General features: G+C 40.0%; 1 protein-coding gene across 1 annotated transcript in view; it reads left to right on the top strand.

The window, feature by feature from the left end:
• LOC135479206 (cohesin subunit SA-2-like) overlaps window positions 1-13,995 on the top strand; it is a 40,273-nt gene extending 26,278 nt beyond the window's left edge. Inside the window, exons 20-31 of the mRNA XM_064758995.1 lie at window positions 562-649; window positions 1,277-1,360; window positions 1,997-2,089; window positions 2,739-2,895; window positions 3,770-3,903; window positions 5,615-5,716; window positions 6,738-6,806; window positions 7,371-7,447; window positions 8,180-8,311; window positions 9,177-9,367; window positions 10,204-10,352; window positions 13,879-13,995. Coding sequence (XP_064615065.1) covers window positions 562-649; window positions 1,277-1,360; window positions 1,997-2,089; window positions 2,739-2,895; window positions 3,770-3,903; window positions 5,615-5,716; window positions 6,738-6,806; window positions 7,371-7,447; window positions 8,180-8,311; window positions 9,177-9,367; window positions 10,204-10,283 — 1,207 coding nt within the window. The 3' untranslated portion in view covers window positions 10,284-10,352; window positions 13,879-13,995. The remainder of the gene's footprint in view (window positions 1-561; window positions 650-1,276; window positions 1,361-1,996; window positions 2,090-2,738; window positions 2,896-3,769; window positions 3,904-5,614; window positions 5,717-6,737; window positions 6,807-7,370; window positions 7,448-8,179; window positions 8,312-9,176; window positions 9,368-10,203; window positions 10,353-13,878) is intronic.
• The last annotated feature ends 4,533 nt before the right edge of the window (window positions 13,996-18,528 follow it).

Raw genomic sequence — 18,528 nt, 5'->3', positions numbered from 1 at the left:
CGCATTGGTGAGAGGCTTCTGGGTCATTACGCTGCGCTGGCGTGCTAACCAACTGAGCCACGGAGGCCCCCCAACACACTCATCAATATTGAGCGATCATATTGTCCTACTGTGCCTGTTATCTGTCTCTGTGAACATATGCTGAAGGATGATGGAGTGAATTTTAGTACCCCCATCAGTAATTTCTGGTAGTGCCCATGTATCTACAGATTTGACAGAACTACTTGCACGCTTTGAAGTCTCTGGGGGTCATGGGTTCTGCCTGATTCCCACACACCATAATGCTGGCTGTTGTATACATGAAATATTCTTGGGTACAGTGTGAGACACCAATCACATGAATAAACACAAAAATTTTCTGTGCACTAATCTCTACATTAAATTTGTCTTCCTCATATGAATCTTTTATTTCACGTGTAATTTTCTGATTGTTACGAAGAGAGATGTTCTCGCTTGTAAACTGGAATTCTGTGCTTTAAATTTAGTGTTCGCGAAGTTGAGAATTAAATCTGTCTTCCTTGTATCTGTGTTCTATATCATGTGTATGTTTTTGATTGGCAGCTGTCACAACCTATCCAGCTGGAATCTATGGGATGACCTCTTCCACATCGTCAGGACAGCCAGTGAGAACAATGCTATACCCGAGGAGGTGAGAAGAAATGGTCACATCTTACTCCAGGGCTCAAAATGTTTGGTCATTCGCACAGTTTTTAAAGCTCAAAATAAGAATGATGACCTCAAATTGAGGGCATGTCATCACAAAAATGACTTTATATCATGCAAATATTCATAATTGTGGGCTGTTGATTAGTGCGCTAATGCAGCGTAATGACCCAGGAGTCTCTCACCAATGCAGTTGCTGTGAGTTCAAGTCCAGCTTGTGCTGAGGGCACACTTCAAAGGGTGATGGTTTGTCCTGGACTTTGCAATTTCCTTCACCCTCAAAACTGACCAAAGTCGTACGTGAAATGAAGCAGTTGGCATGCCACACAGCGCAATGACCCAGGAGCCTCTCACCAATACAGTCGCTGTCAGTTCAAGTGCAGCTTATGCTGGTTTCCTCTCCGGCCGTACGTATGAACGTCTGGCAGCAACCTGCTTTCCTGCCACCATAATGCTGGCCGCCGCCGTATAAGTGAATACTGTTGAGTATAGCGTAAAACATCAATCAAATAAATAAATAAATAAAGTGAAAAATGCCTTGAGCATGGCATTTAGCAAGAATCAGATACATCAAGAAATATAACCGTTATCTTATGTTGTTATTTGTTACCAGGTTGTCTGTAAGTCAATCGCGGCCTGCTCCATGGCTGTGCTCTGGTACCTGCAGAAAGTTGACGGTGAAGCCAGCCCGGACAAGGTCAGTGTAGCATTCCATAAAACGGCCCCAAGTTGGAAATCTCGTGAACGCTCTAGTGTAGACAAAAACAAAATGGCCACTCCATGTTGACAGTTACGAAAAAAGCTCCATGTTTGTTTGCTACTCTGTCAGGGAGCAGCAAGCTATGGTTGTACAAAAAAAAAACAACACCACACCACTTAAGCTTTACAGAAAAACTCAGATTATCTGGAGAGCTAAAAATTATACAAAGGTAACAAATACTTCATTGCTGACAGCGATTCTAAAAGAGGCATTTTCCTATGCTATAAGATTAGAAGGACAATTGTCTTTGCTCACACTGTCTGGTGCTAAGGACACCAGGTGGGACATAGCTTACATACCATCTTACAGAATGTACTATGTGAGGTAACTAAACAGTAATTTACAGTTATTTAACTGTATGTGCAAGTATTGCAGAATCTACAGTAATATTTAATGGGATTGATTTCCTACACAGATTTCATTAGCTTTATACTTAAGAGTGTCCCAGTGTGTAGCAAAAATTTCCATGTCAGTATTAAATAGTTTTGGTATTAATACTAAAAAAAAGATATCTAAGAAAAGTAAGTGAGACTCGTTGTCCAGGATGTTTAAATATTTTTATTTTCTCTTCAGAATGAGGTGCTCCTGTTGAAGAAGAGGTTAGAACAGTTAATGAGGCACTCTCAGGAGTTGCTGTTCCACCCAGTCAACAGGGTAGACGAAGAGGTAACTCAGGGAATTCAGAGTTTTAGAATCTGTAGAGTAGAACAGTGTTAACGGAAATGCTTAAAAATATTTAAATTAATGGATTTCATTTCCAGATTACCCTCTTATTTTATTCAATTGCTTCTTTGTTCGTTCATTTAGTGTAAGATATAATAAAAAAAATGGACATGTAACTTAAGAAATGCAAAGCGGTATAGATTCAAAAGAAAAAATGTTGTCTCAATTTTTGATATTTCTTGCCAAAATTCGAATTTTTAAATCACCTCCTTTAATGTTGTTCTTCAACCTTCTCTCATGCTCACAAAATGCTTACTCACACATATACTGAGAGCATTATTCTTTATAAGCTGATAAAATTATACTTCTTGCGAATCTCATAAAATGTAGTTTGTCTCCTATATTAAAATTATAAAAGGTGTATATAATTGCCCTGAAAGTTGCTCATTCATATGCAAAAAGATTTTGGAATTAAAACAACATGTTATTGAGCACCTGAAAAATTAAATTGTTTGTCCAGAAAGAAATTGCTACATTCTCCAAATTGAACAAATGGGTGCATATTTCCATGGAAACGTTTAAATTATCATGGTATATTTCGTGGTTACAGTCTCATTTGATTCAGTCGCTTCTTGGTTGTTTCGGTTTGCAGGCATTCATCACTATCTGTGACTTGTTGGTGGTGTTCAGCAAGCAGATAGCGGAGACAAATCCTCTGCTTAAGTGCCTAGTGTATGAGTCTGACAAAAATCTGCAGGGCCAGCTTAGTGGCTTCCTCACAGACAAAGTTTTTGTGGAGGATGACGATGGTATGTCTGGTTTGTCTGTCTGTCTGTCTGCTTGTGTGTCTGTTTGTCTGTCTGTCTGTCTGTCTGTCTGTCTGCTTGTGTGTCTGTCTGACCATCTGTATGTAGATTTATCTGTCTGCCTGTTGGTCAGTCATTCACTGAATTTTTTTTTTTACTTTTGGGTAAATGTTGTATCCATTTTGTGTACTTGTAATGTCTGTCTGTCTGCTTGTGTGTCTGTCTGCTTGTGTGTCTGTCTGCTTGTGTGCCTGTCTGACCATCTGTATGTAGATTTATCTGTCTGCTTGTTGGTCAGTCGGTCACTGAATTTTTTTTAATTTTGGGTAAATGTTGTATCCATTTTGTGTACTTGTAAGGTCTGTCTGTCTGTCTGCATGTGTGTCTGTTTGTTTGTGTGTCTGTCTGTCTGTCTGCTTGTGTGTCTGTCTGCTTGTGGGTCTGTCTAACCATCTATATGTAGATGTATCTGTCTGCCTCTTGGTCGGTCACTGAATTTTTGTTTTACTTTTGAGTGAATGTTGTATACATTGCACTTTTGGGATTTTTGGTTTTTGCATACTGTTCGTGCACATGTAACCATTATCCTATTGCCTTCTATTCTGCTTCACGTCAGATTTTTGCTTACAGTTCGTGCACATGTAACCTTCATCCTATTGCCTGCTAATCTGCTCCACGTCAGGTTTTTGCTTACAGTTCGTGCACATGTAACCTTCATCCTATTGCCTGCTAATCTGCTCCACGTTAGGTTTTGGTTCTCGTGAGATAATCTTTATGGGTGTGTAATGGTAAATTAGATCAAGTTAGCTTTCCTGTCTTCCACTGTGCTAATAATTTGGTTTTCCTCTACATCGGCTGATTTTGTCTACTGCTTCAGATGATCTCGATGAAAATGTGAAGATTGAAGAACTGCACAAGAAGAGGAATTTCCTGGCTTCATTCTGTAAACTCATCGTCTACAACATTGTCCACATTCGCACGGCGGCTGAGATGTTCAAACACTACATGAAGGTTAGTCTCGAACTGTAGACTGCCGCTTAGGGCCTCCAAGGCCTAGCGGTTAGCTTGCTAATGCAGAACAATGACCCAGTGTGATAGCTATGAGTTCAAGTCTAGCTCATGCTTGCTTCCTGCATGGTACATGAGAAAGTCTGTCAGCAATAAATAAGTACACTGTTGTGGCATGGTGATCGGCATAAAAGCAATAAAGGATAGAAAGAGCCTGATATACAGTTAACTAAATTATCATTCACCCGCCCTGTCAGGCAGCTTATAGGAATTCGTGACGTCAAAATTTTATAAAGCCAAGTTCAGAAATGAGATTTCTTGGGAGTTTAAAAGAGACTGCTTCAATTCACAGACTGCCTTTTAAAATAGGTATTCAGTTTTCACCCATTTTTCTCACTGCTAAAGATTGAATGTAGAGTGCGATGCTCTTTGAAGATTCGTATCAAAATTGAGTATTGTTATTTCTGTAGTTGAAATTTAATTTTTCATTGACAATATTTCCAATCACAAAATTCAGTTTTAATCTGAATTTTTCGATCCGAGGTGTTTGAATCCCAAACTTTCATAGAAAAAACTCCACCATGTTGTATGCCTGACATTCGTTTGGAAAAGGATGATTTTATCAGGGTAAGATGTTGATGTAGGGGAACTGGAAGCGCCGATAATGTTAGTTAAAGTGTTCCTCATACTTAGGATATGGAAATATGTGGTGTCAGTAACCCTCATATCAAGGGGGCCACTTCGGGACCGGTAGATCCAGGATCAATCCTTGATCGAGTCACACCTAAGACTTTAAAAGAGGAAGTTGTAACTTCCTCGCTTGGCGTTCAGCATGAAGGGGATAGTGCAACGACTGGTTGACCCGTATCAGTATAATGGCTCGGGCGGTGCGGCTTACTTGCCTTCGGTATGTCGTCTCAGTGAAACAGCACTAGATAAAAGAGCGGTGGAAATCCGTCCTGCAACAAGGAGGCACATTACATGTGCATGCACCCTAATGATTCCTTCGTCGTCATATGACTGAAAAATTGTTGAGTACGAGGTTAAACCCCAAGCACTCACTCACTCATATCAAGGGTGAGGCGTCACCTGAACCTGATGGTGACTGACACCATTTATTTCTGTATCCTGTCACTGAGTAATCATGTAACACATTTATCCTGCAAAACAACCAAGAAGAGCTATGTATAGGTGAATCTCTTTGGCAATGTGACCAATGTTGTCAAATTCGAAGCAGTTGTCACTGACACATTTGACATCAGCAGCAGGATACAGGAATGTACACATCCTCCATGTGACCATTACTGTCCAATGAAAACATGAGGATTTTGTCTGATGTTCCGTCCAAAACCAGACTAAAGTGTAAAATATTCATGCAGTAATTTGTTTTATCATGAAAAAGAGCAAACGTCATTTTATTTTAATGGTCATTCTCTCAAAGGTGTTAAGGGTGCCTCCTTAACAGCACAATGGCCCAGGAGCCTTTTACGCATGTTCATGCTGGCTTCCTGTCCAGTCGTACATGGGAAAGTCTGCCAACAACCTGCGGATGGTTGTGGGTTTCCCGTGGGCTCTGCTCAGTTTCCTCCATCTATAATGCTTGCCACCATCATATAAGTGAATCAAATAAATAAATAAATAAATAAATTCAAAGGTGTTGATTGAATTTGACATCATTAAAGTGTAGCTTAAAATCTTTGCGATTTATTTTCAGTTTTACAATGATTATGGCGATATTATCAAGGCTACATTGAGCAAAGCTCGGGAGATCAACAAAGTGGCCACTGCCAAGACTCTTGTACTCAGTCTGACACAGGTACGTTTATGTACAGGTTCACAGTTATGTGACAGGTCACAAGTGGAACAAGGCCTCCATGGCTGAGGTGGTTTGCACGGAGTGGCGCAGTGACCCAGGAACCTCTCACCCATGCGGTCACTGTGCGTTCAAGTCCAGCTCATGCTGGCTTCCTCTCCAGCCGTACGTGGGAAGGTCTTCCAGCAACCTGCGGATGGTCATGGGTGTCCCCCAGTCTCTGCAGTGTTTCCTCCCACCATAATGCTGGCCGCCGTCATATAAGTGAAATATTCCTGGGTATGGAGATGAAAACATCTGGTTATGTATCTGAAAATATCTGGTTAGCTGTATGATACAGGCTTTCTATACAGAACATTGTTATAGTGTATCCAGTTCTGTGTGATTTCTTGATACATGAAAACAAGATATCTGGTTAGCTGTGTGATACTGGTTTTCTATACAGAACATTGTTATAGTGTATCCAGCTCTGTGTGATTTCTTGATACATGAAAACAGTATGTCTGGTTAGCTGTGTGATACTGGTTTTCTATACAGAACATTGTTATGGTGTATCCAGCTCTGTGTGATTTCTTGATACATGAAAACAGGATATCTGGTTAGCTGTGTGATACTGGTTTTCTATACAGAACATTGTTATAGTGTATCCAGCTCTGTGCGATTTCTTGATACATGAAAACAGGATATCTGGTTAGCTGTGTGATACTGGTTTTCTATACAGAACAATGTTATAGTGTATCCAGCTCTGTGCGATTTCTTGATACATGAAAACAGGATGTCTGGTTAGCTGTGTGATACTGGTTTTCTATACAGAACATTGTTATAGTGTATCCAGCTCTGTGTGATTTCTTGATACATGAAAACAGGATATCTGGTTAGCTGTGTGATACTGGTTTTCTATACAGAACATTGTTATAGTGTATCCAGTTCTATGTGGCTTCCTAATACATGAAAACAAGATGGCTGGTTAGCTGTGTGATACTGGTTTTCTATACAGAATGGTTTTTGTGTGTTGTCAATGCAGATGTTCAAGGACGTTCAGAGTGAACAGCAGACAATTGACCGCTCGTCAGACAGCTTCCAGTCTATTAAGGTGAGAATCTTGATGTACACATGTCCTTGTATGCTCACAATGTGGGGGTACGTGTGGTCCTCTAAAAGAAACCCACAGGTGGGATGTTAGCACACTCTTCAAAATTGAGAATATAAATTTTAAGAAGTTGATGGAACGTCGGAAGGTGTGTCAACAATCTGAAGATGGTTGTTGATTTCCTACCAACATAATGCTGGTGGCCGTTGTATCGGCGAAATATTGCTGAGTTTGGCGTAAAACACCAATCAAATAAGTATATAAATAATATCTTGTATTTCTAAGGATGCCTTTTCTCTTCTGCATGTTGTCTGCTGCAGATGTGTTGAGCCTAATATACATGTAGGAATATTGTTATCACTGTTTAATATGTGTTTATACACACATGTAATGTCATGAAAGTATAATTGGGAATATTGATATCTTTGAAATGCACGTCTTTGATTTTACTTAATATTCTGTATCTGTTATTCTGCACTATAGAACCGAACTGCAAGATAAAATGATGAACACGTTTGATTGTGACAGATCTGTTGTTACACTTGACACTGTTGGCTGTTGTTGCAGGAGTTGGCGAGGAGGTTTGCTCTGTCCTTCGGTTTAGACCAGCTGAAAAATCGAGAAGCAGTGGCTGCCCTGCATAAGTGAGTACATTGTATTTTGTCATGAACAAGTACTGTACAAAAATAATACTGATTCTGCAAGTCAGAAAGTTATTTTAGTGCAGATTTATGCCAAACGTGATGTAGATGAATTAAATTTAATTTTCATGTAAATGCTGAGCTGCCCGCATAATGTCAACCTAAAGGCAGTACCGTAATGATCAGTAGACTACAATATACACCTTAGGTCCAAATTACTTTTGGAATTGGTAGGACCCACAAGGTGTGGGTTCAAATCCAGCCTTAGGCAAGAAAGAAATAGCTTACAACATGCATGTGTGTATGTAAGAATCTGCTCTTGTAGTCACAGGGAAGGTGCCAACCAAATGTTTTCTCAGTATATGTATTGATCTGCGACAAAGAGGTTGTCATGCACCTTTGATCAGTGTTATTTCATCTTGCCCTTGATGTTTTTTTAGTTTTTGGTGAGGGTATAGTGTCTATGTAATCTCTTTTTTTTAACAGGGGTTGTGTAGTGTTTATTTCATCTTGTGTTGTTATCTGTTATTGGGAGGGTATAGTCTTTATTTCCTCTTCTCCTGTGAACTGTAACTGGGCGGTACAGTGTTTATTTCATCTTGTCCTGTTTTCTATTATAGAGAGACATAGTGTTTATTTCACCTTTTTCTGTTACAGGTAATGTATAGTGTTCATTTTGTCCTGTTACAAGGAGGGTATAGTGTTCATTTCATCTTGTCTTGTTTTCTGTTACAGGGAGGGCATAGTGTTCAGTTTGACAGGCCAGGAGAACCCCCCGACCTCAGACAATCCGCCACCAAACCTGCCGTTCTTGGAGATCCTCTCTGAATTCACCAACAAGCTGATGAAACAGGACAAGAAGACAGTGTAGGTTCTCTCATGTAGTTCCACTGAGGCCTGTTTCGCAAATTAGTTTCAGGCTTCAACATTTTACATTACGCTCTTATGCATAAAATCCGAATAATTTTGACCTGTGGTTCCATTTTGTGTCAGTCCAATTTCAGCCAAATTTGATCAACTTCAAGTATTTTGTTTTCTAGGGAAGATTTAAGTTTTGGACTTCAGTTCAAAACAGGCCTGAGGTAAATTAATGTGGCCCAGTTCAGGGTGGAAATTGTTGTGGACATGTTTGTCTGTCTGCCCACATGTTTGTTGCATACTGTATATCTGATCCGAGCCAATTTGAAGCAAATTCATGAACATTTGCAGAGATGATCATTGTAACTCGTACACGTACCTTTTATATATAGCCCTTTCAAGGCAATCCTTGCGTTAGGTTGCATATCAATTCGCATAACTGTTCTAATCGTCATCACTGGACTTAAATGGTATTAATGTGGTATTAATGTTATTTAATGAACTTTTGTGAAAATCGCAATATTAAAAATAAAGATGGTTGTGGTTTCCACCCACCATAATACTGGCCACCGTCATATATATATATGAAATATTCTTGAGTACGGTGTAAAACACCAATCATATAAATAAATAAAGTGAAGCTGGACAGGTTTTACTACAAAGCAAAATACATGTTACAAGGCACAACAGTTACAACGACAGAATGGCACCCCTTTGAGATTTGACGTTGGTTTACAGCATTGTGTGATGAATCACCAATTTTAACATCGGTTTGAAAAGAAAATATAGAAAGATGAGTGCTGAAGTTGGTATGTTTTAGTGCGTTGTATTCTGTATATAGTGACTACAGTGTGAAGGTATTTAAACTTTTCAGGGTAAACTATTTGGACAAGAGTCTGTCAGGGGGTGTGCCTAGTAACCGTGGTGATGATTGGCAACCTCTGTTGACCTATCGGAACAGCTTGGTCCAAGGGGAGGCTGAAATTCATCCAATCACACTCAGACCTGCCATTCCAGCCAAACCAGTATCAAGAGGCATGAAGAGGAAACAACCAGATGGGTCAGGTATGCTTAGGAAATGTTCTAACCTCAAATGGTGTGAAGATCGGCCTGTATAAAGCCTTAGCATAATATACAAAAGTTCAAATCCAAGCTACGTCATGCTAAGGATTAAAAGGTTGGCATACATGAGAGCTTAGGACACAACCACAAATCTAATTGTAACTTATGCTCCCTTGTATGCTGAGCTTAAGATTGGTACATGTAATTTTTAGCATCTTTGTTTTATCTCCAACATTCAGAGAAATCTGCAGGTTTCTGCCTTGTAGCTGAATGGGATATTATGTCTGGTGTCTTTGACATGTTGATTTTGTTAGGTAGCGCTGTAAGCATGATGACAGCGGGACTAGTGCTGTGTAGTCACATGTACTACAAACCAGTTTACCTCCTCCAGGAAAGTGAACAGAAGTAAAAATATGGAGTTAAAATAGATAAGTGCAAGAAACCAACAGAGTCTGTGGAAAGTCTAGAGATAAACAGTCAGACAGTGACGATGTCTTGCCATCAGTAGTGTTGTCACAAGTTACAGGACAAAAACTGTCATGTGATAACATTGCAATGTGAAATGGAAGATTTGCCATTTTTATCTTGCAACAGATTTAAAATTATTTCCATGTCTTGAATGAGGCCTATCGCCAAAGAAATTGTTATTATTGGGAAGCAAGTAATGAGTTAATCCTGATCTGTTATAAAAAAACATACAGCTGCAATTCACTGTTTTTATAAGCAAAACGTTTGGTGAAATAGGATAATTCGAATAAATTCAAAGTTATGAATCTGAATGGACTTTTGAACAGTATCAGTGAACATATATGGTACCTGAACCTCGTTTTCCTTGACAGTGCATGATGATAACCAGTGGGGAAGTAAAGAAGGACGGAGAACCTCCTGCTGGCATGGTTGGCCAGCCTCAGTTGTCTAAACAGCGACGGCTAGAGGATGAGCAAAGTATCAGCTCAGAGCAGGGCTCAGAAAAAGACTTTGAGGACCCGTAAGTTGTAGCTGATGCGTTGAAAATTTGTGCTTGGGAGAAAAGTGTAATATTTGTTAAATTGTGGAATGCTCACTTAAATATCCTGCTTTGAGGCTTTTCTTCTGTAATTGGTCAATTTTCTTTGAAAGATGTTGATGTCGGGCATATTCTGTTAAGAGCATTATTTTGTGTAGACAACAGAATTGTACTTTCTGTAACATTTTGAAATTAGCCATCCAACAAAGGTGGTTTTGTCTCTAAAATTATACTAAAAAGGTGTATAAATCACCTTGAAAATTACCCATTCATATGCAAAATGATTGAGGAATTAGACGATTTTATTAAATTATGGATGTATGTGGGAAGGTCTGGCAGCAACCTGTGGATGGTTCTGGGTTTGCAGGCCCAGTGTCCTGTCATAATGCTGGCCGCCATTGTGTAAGTGATTACGTTCTTGAATCCGGTCTAAAAGACCAATCAGTGAAGTAAGTAGATATAAAATTAAGAGATTTCTAGAAGCCCCATGAATGTAGATATTAAAAATTCGCAGCCAGCTGGATGTCCCAGGCATCAGTTGTACAGAAGCCCAAATTAACAACAACTCCTTGTGCTGATTTTCGATGGGTCGCTCTTTAAGGTGAATGAACTGAGAATACCCAGCAAACACCTTCAGTACTTTTCTGTACACTCTGTAATAAGTTTAACACGTGTGCTTCAAATGGCAGCTATACGTCAGCGAGTGTGGTATTTAAAATGCTCAGGAAGTACAAGGTCACCTGAAAGATCTGCAGATACATGCTTGACAGTCCTCTCTTTCAATTAAATATTTATTTATTTAATTGGTGTTTTATGCCGTACAATCAAATATGGATTGATGTTGTTCTATCACATAAAATGAATGTTAACAATTTGCAATTTATGCACTAATGTAATAAATATGCTTAAAACTTAGACATTAAATTAGACAGCATCGCTTGCAAATTAATGGAGGGGAGTTTCAGTAATCACTCTTTGTTTTAAATGATGACCTCTGTATCATGACGAAATTGTTTCCGGCAACACAGGGTCATCGGCTGTCGAGGGCCTGCAGCCCAAACCCATAAACCCCCATTTATTTCACTCTCATGCGTTGGTGTTTTACTGGGAGGGGGTCTAAAAAAAGTGCTATAGAAATCTATCTCCGCTGCATTAAGTATGACGTTGACCTCCATACTCTTGCCTGTTATGGCTTGTCCCCAGAGGATAAGGGCTAAAGGCCCCCATGGAGCCGTGGGTGTCAAAAAGAACAGGGTCCTAGTTGTGTAGAAAAGCTTATCGTAGAAGGTGACTTATCTGGGCACTGTGGTTTACATGTCATGTCTACAAGTGTTGTGTTCGTTGTGGTTAAGGTGAGATATTGCTCATGTGACATAAAGCACAAATCAATCAATCTAAGTATGTTAAGGAGGATTTATTTTTTTTTTTGTTTTTTCGGCTCAGAATTATATCTGGGAATCAAATTCTATTAACACAACTTATCCTCCATGTTAAAGCAGTACATCAAGCAGTGAGTTTCACCAGCCACTAATCAGTACCTTTCTTTCACTTTCTGCTTATGATAAAAAGTAACTCTGTAGAGAGTCTCTTTTTGTGGCGTGAAGTTTTGCATAACCAGACGATGTGTCAACTCTTGGTGAAGTTAACCCGAAGCCAACAGAAATATCCACTCAGTGGGAGTTGTTTCCCTTATCTCAGTATGTACATGTATAAACAGCATGTATTAAATGTTGGAAGGTCTGACAGCAACCTGTGGATGGTCATGGGTTTCCCCCAGGCTCTGCCCGGTTTCCTCTCACCATAATGCTGGCTGCCGTCGTATAAGTGAAATAATCTTGAGTGCTGCGTAAAACTAAAATAAATAAATTAATAAAACAGACATCATTGCTTCCAAACAAGCAAGAAGTCAAAATTAGGCAAAAAGTTAGACATGGGTTAAAGTATCAGTAAAATGAACCAAAATCAATTCCCGATAACAAGGCTAACCTGGGTCAAACAGAGTAACACTCTCAACCACTCAAATGGTTGGTTTAACAATTTACTAAATCAAGAAAGAAAATGATGATTTAAACAACAAATTGCAATGCACAGGATATATATATATATATATAATAATAATAAAAAATGTTACAATAAATGGCGGCAGCTTACTCGTATGTACAAATACTTCAGACCTGAGTTACGCTACAGTCCTTAACTTGACTTTACGTTGTTTTCCAATCGGCCTGGAATATTGATAGGTTGATCAATATTGATCAGGAGGTTGATACTCTTCTGGTATCAAGACCACAAATCCTCCAGCAAGCAGTTAATATATACATGATAATCACAGCTCATAAACAGCAGAATGTCTGCCAACAATCACCCATTAGTCCTGGTCCTATTGCTAGGATTTATTTATTTATTTATTTGATGGTGTTTTACGCCATACTCAAGAATATTTCACTTGTACGACGGCGGCCAGCATTATGGTGGGTGGAAACCGGGCAGAGCCCGGGGGAAACCCACAACCCTCCGCAGGTTGCTGACAGACCTTCCCATTTACGGCGGGAGAGGAAGCCAGCAAGAGCCTTGAACTCACAGCGACCGCATTGGTGAGAGAACTCCTGGGTCATTACGTTGTGCTACCGCGCTAACCAACTGAGCCACGGAGGCCCCCCCTAGCGCTAGGAAATGTACAACTATAAACATACAATGTATGGTTACATGACACATGCATAAACTTTTAGGTCAGGTACATTTATTGATTTATCTATTTATTTATTTTTTCTAATGTAAATGATGTTTAACTTTAGTATGTATACATGTGACAATGGAGAGTCATTAGGTGTTGCACATACATTGTGACTTTTTGGGGCAGGGCGAGACCATGCCGCCAGAGTGCTCCCACCACTGAAGTATGCCACAGAATGCAGACATGACACTCCACCCAATCACATTATACTGATACCGGGCCAACCAGTCCTGTTTCCTTGCTCTAACATCTCAGTGGTGAGCACCAAGTGAGGTAGCAACAAGTACAAGTTTTAAAGTCTTCTGTATGACCCTAACTGGGTTTGATTCCGGGTCTCCTGAATTTGACCTTAATATGTATGATGGATGCCAGCATTAGTCTGAGAGAACACTGAGCAGACCATCCTAAGACCATCATCCGCAGGTTACTGGCAGATCTTCCCATATACCAGAATAGCTCTTTTATATTTCATGTACATGTATTTAGAATGTGCGAAAATCTTTCAGGGGCCGATCCCACGACGCCATTTTCAACTTTATTGAAATCTAAAATTTCATCGTGATGTTTTTTCATACTGTAAGTTGAATTTTGACACCTTTGTGTGAAGATAACAAAATTTTCTTATGCAGAAGCAAAAAATATGTTTTAAAATAATATTTCAGATTTTGACATCAAAAAAAAGCAGCGTTGTGGAAGCAGCCTTTAACCCTGAGAAGCATGTATGTACATTTGTAGTAGGTATTTATGCATGCTGACATGAATCTGTATTTACAGTGGCATGGCGATGTCTCAGATGTCACAGATGTCCTGGATGGCGAGCCAGCAACATCAGCGAGAACTTCAGCGGAGGTCAGAGGTTAACTACAGTCGGCAGAGCAGGATGGGAAACCTGTAAGTCACAGAGTGCTTCATCAGTGTCTGCATCAGTGTCAGCATCAGTTACACTTCAAACTTTTTAGGACTGTTTGGTAACTTAAGTCTTAACTGGGTCTTGTGAAAAGGTACATGTAAAATTTACGTGACCTGTCTAGGTCCTCTCTTCTTTCTAAAACACAGCCCCCTCTGTCTAAAACGCAATCCTTGCTTGGGTCTAAAACACAACCCCCTCTTCTGTCTAAAACACGATCCCTTCTGTCTAAAACACAATCCCTTCTTCTGTCTTATATACAGTCACTTCTTCTGTCTAGAACACGGTCTCCTCTTTTGTCTAAAACACAATCCCTTCTGCCTAAAACACAATCCCTTCATCTGTCTAATATACAGTCACTTCCTCTGTTTAGAACACGGTCCCCTCCTCTGTCTAAAACACAATCCCTTCTTCTGTCTAATATACAGTCACTTCTTCTGTCTAGAACATGGTCTCCTCTTCTGTCTAAAACATAACCCCCTATTTTGTCTAATATACAGTCACTTCTTCTGTCTAGAACACAGTCTCCTCTTCTGTCTAGACTACAATCCCTTCTTCTGTCTAATATACAGTCACTCCTTCTGTATAGAACACGGTCTCCTCTTCTGTCAGACTACAACCCCCTCTTCTGTCTAGTATACAGTCACTTCTTCTGTCTAGAACACAGTCTCCTCTTCTGTCTAGACTACAATCCCCTCTTCTGTCTAATATACAGTCCTCTCTTCTGTCTAAAACATAGTCTCCTCTTTTACCTAAAACACAGTTTTCTCTTCTGTCTGAAACACGGTTGCCTTTTCTGTCTAAAACACAGTTTTCTCCTCTGTCTAACACCCAATCCCCTTGTCTGTCTAATATACAGTCTGTTCTTCGATCTATAACACAATTTCCTGTTCTGTTTTTTCAGAGCTCCCACAGAAGAGATGTCTGAGCCGTCCATCAGTGAATATTCAAGCCCCGACCTTGGCCACCCTTCCCATCAGCCCCACATGCAGGGCGGTTTATTTGAGGACCATCACGCCACAGACGACTCAGTGAGTTCCCCTTGAGGGTGCAGGCTAATCTTGTCTATCGTCAGGAAGGTGGACTGTCTGAGTTGTATTCCTGAAATGTTAAGTTTAGATGATATTTGCTTCAATTTTACTAACTGATATTTATTCCTGAATGGACAAGTTACATTGCTATCAGGCCATCTATTAAAAATTCTTTGTTGACCATGGCCTTACTCCATCAGAAAAAATGTTGTCGCAGGGAGTTCTTTTCTGTTCTTCTCTCTGATTAAAAATGTAGGCATTTTAAAGAAATTAACATTGAGAGACAATTAAAATGAGATATTTTACCAAAATCCCTAAAAAAAAAAAACCCAACCGACGTATTTTTACTGACAGCCTCAGATGGAACAATTGAACTGACTTCTCCATTCAACTACTGGTAATACCTTTAGGTTTTAGTAACAACAGTGAATTATACCTCTGGTACAGCTCTGCCTGTAATCTGTCATTACTCAGTGCAGTGCCAAATTCATTAGGGGACAGGTCCTCATAAACAAGGTGGTACTAGTATATTGGTACTACATCACTTGGCATGGGTCCGCTTTGGTGGCCTAAGTTGCTTCAAAGTCAGGAGACCTGGATTCAAACCCAATTCAGGTCGTGATAAAGATTTTAAAAATGGTACTTGTTGCTGCCTGGCTGAGCATTGAGAGATTAGAGCAAGGAAACAGGACTGGTTGGCCTGGTATGATAAGGTTGGGTGTCATGTATGTCTGGTGACTTTGGCGTCACCTTTTGGTGGTAGCTGCACTTGGCGGCTTAGAGTCGCCCTGCCGCGAGAAGACACAGTGTATGTACATATATCATATGACTGGAAAATTGGTAATAACAACATAAAAAGCCCAAAACATACCTGTACATACATAAACTTGGCATGGAGTATGGAGCCCAGGCACCTCTTAGGTGGGTGTGAAACTGTGAATGAGTGAAGCATCATGCCAGGTGTTCCTGTGAGAATCTTGGGTTTGGCTTTAGGTAGGTTTATTAATTTTCCAACATTAACCTTAAGTACTCATCTTTTTTTGCCTTTACATGTACATCAGTTTCCCTAAACAAATATAGAGAGAGCCTGTACAAGTGTCCAGAAAGAAGCAAGTACATGTACTAGGCTTGTTTGTGGTACTTGAAAATAAATGACTTAGGTTTTTTCCTGCATTTTAATATTAGACACCAACAATTGTTTTTGTTAATGCTGTCTTTATTGAATACACAAGGTTGTGGGCTTTCTGAAAAAATGGCCGCACAGAGTGTAGGTTATTGGAGGGCATAACAGGTGTCCAAATCTCTGTTGGATCTTTCTCCCATCTCTCTGTTTATTCCTCACAACTGTTCTTCTGCTTCTCTCCCTTGTCATGCTGTCAGTCGAGGACGATGGAGCGGGTGGCGTATGTAAGTCAGGCTCAGATGGCCACACACATGAGCCCCATGCAGCAACGCGCTCCTATGACACCCATGCCAACCACGCAAATGTCACCTATGAACCAGGGCCCCATGACACCCATGAACGCCGGCAGAATGACTCCTATGTCTCAGCCCCCAATGACTCCGGTCAACCAGAGCCCCATGACCCCAATAAACCAAGGCCCCATGACCCCCATGAACCACTCGCCCATGACCCCTCTAAGCCACGGTCCCATGACCCCAATGACGTCTTCCCCGATGACGCCCATGTCGCAGGCGCAGATGAACGCCATGCCGCCCATGGGCAGGATGGGGCCGATGAATCCCGTGGGACAGATGAACTACCATGTTCAGTGTACGTCTGGGTGACCACACCCACACCCCCTCCCCCTGCCGTACCCTGTGTTCCACATTTGGAGTTGAATAGCTTTGATCTGTGATATCAGGCGTTCAATAGGTCGAGCTTAATACCCGCATACAAGGCATATTAAAGGTAACCTAAATTTTCTCCACAAAAATTTCAAAATCTTAAAAGCAAATACATTTCATAACACATTGCTATTGATGCTGAAGGATAGTTTTTCCAGTAGGATTCCCAATTTAATATCCAAACAAACCTCAGAACATTGACTTGCAGTTACACCCATATTGACTGTGACCAATAAATGTTTATAGTCATAATAATGTAGGTCGTAGTTTATCGTAACATGTGCATGAAGATCTGCGACCATTCCAATCAATCAGAGACCATTCCAGTCATCAAACGATTGCTGGCGGTGACTTCAGATTCAAGAAGATTTCCCATTGTACGACGATTAGTTGTGATTTTTCACGTGCAGGTTATCGTAAGGAGTGGTAAGTGTAGGTGTGATTTGGATTTTAAGTGAATCATTGAAAACTGACTCACCAGAGGTGACGGTTTTACCAAATTTAGGAAAAAGATTGAAAACAGGAAATAAAAACACTGATGATGGTATCACACAGTTCCCTGAAAGAAAGAACAACACAAGACCCTGATATCTTGACAGATCAAAGCTGTTGATCTCGGTTGTGTACCTGTGATTGGCTGTTGTGATTGAAATCTGCAGTATCAAGATCTCAAGTTCATTTTCATACCCGGGACCTGCTTGCATGAAGGACTCCCAATGTTACATGCACATAACCACCGTGGTGACACCATGCCAACATTGCTAGTTCCCATGGTCATTACATTCACATAAGGCTGCACCAATTAAATTTTTTGTTTTACTCTCTCAGTAATTTTTCCTGTTTAAGATGTACTTAAATTTGTGTGGTCAAGTAGCCTTTGAAAAAACGAAAATCCTAAAAATATCCAGATTAAACAAAAATAAAAGGTGGATTTACAATTTTTTTTTAATCATTTTTTGATCTTTTTTTGTTTTAGCTCACCTGTAAAACACAAAATAAAATTGGTGTTGCCCCACAAGTGCTGTGTGAAAATTGGCCCAATCTTCTATTTTTCTGGAAATTGTGTTTTCAGTTTATCCCAGTCGTGAGGCGTCATGTTGTTGTAGTCAGGAGTGTGTGGTTCATCCAGCACCAAACATAATTTTTTCACTTTCTTTATTTTTTTATGCCAATATTCTATAAAGGAAAAGCATGTTAAATGGTGTGGAGAATTTTTTTTTTTTACTCTGCATGAGCCTTTACTTATTGGATCTTTTATGTACATCTCCTACATATTTACATGTACTTCAAGGGATCTTAGTTTTTGCTGTGTTAGACGGTTAAGTTATGTGAACATCACATATTCTTAAGTACGCTGTCAAGCTCCAACCAAGTAATAAATGAATAAATAAATCTGTGTGCTTCACCGATACACTTCTTCTTGAGCCCAGACATTTTGTTTTCACATGTTGTGCCAGTGGCATTACCAAATTCCGTTTAACAAGTTCATATTTTAGCAGCAACTAAGTAGCTTTATGAGTCGCTCATTATACTTGTCATGTGGGGTCAGATTTTTTTTACATTCTGTTTCCTAACTTTGGCCTCTGTCTTTTATCACAGGCCATTCACTTAAAAGGAGGGCTTTGTGCAAGATGGCAC

Source organism: Liolophura sinensis, chromosome 12, assembly GCF_032854445.1.
Source record: "Liolophura sinensis isolate JHLJ2023 chromosome 12, CUHK_Ljap_v2, whole genome shotgun sequence".
In the NCBI taxonomy this organism is placed as follows: domain Eukaryota; kingdom Metazoa; phylum Mollusca; class Polyplacophora; order Chitonida; family Chitonidae; genus Liolophura; species Liolophura sinensis.
Note: the sequence above shows the minus strand (reverse complement) of the source record. Positions and strands in the feature narration are given on the sequence as shown.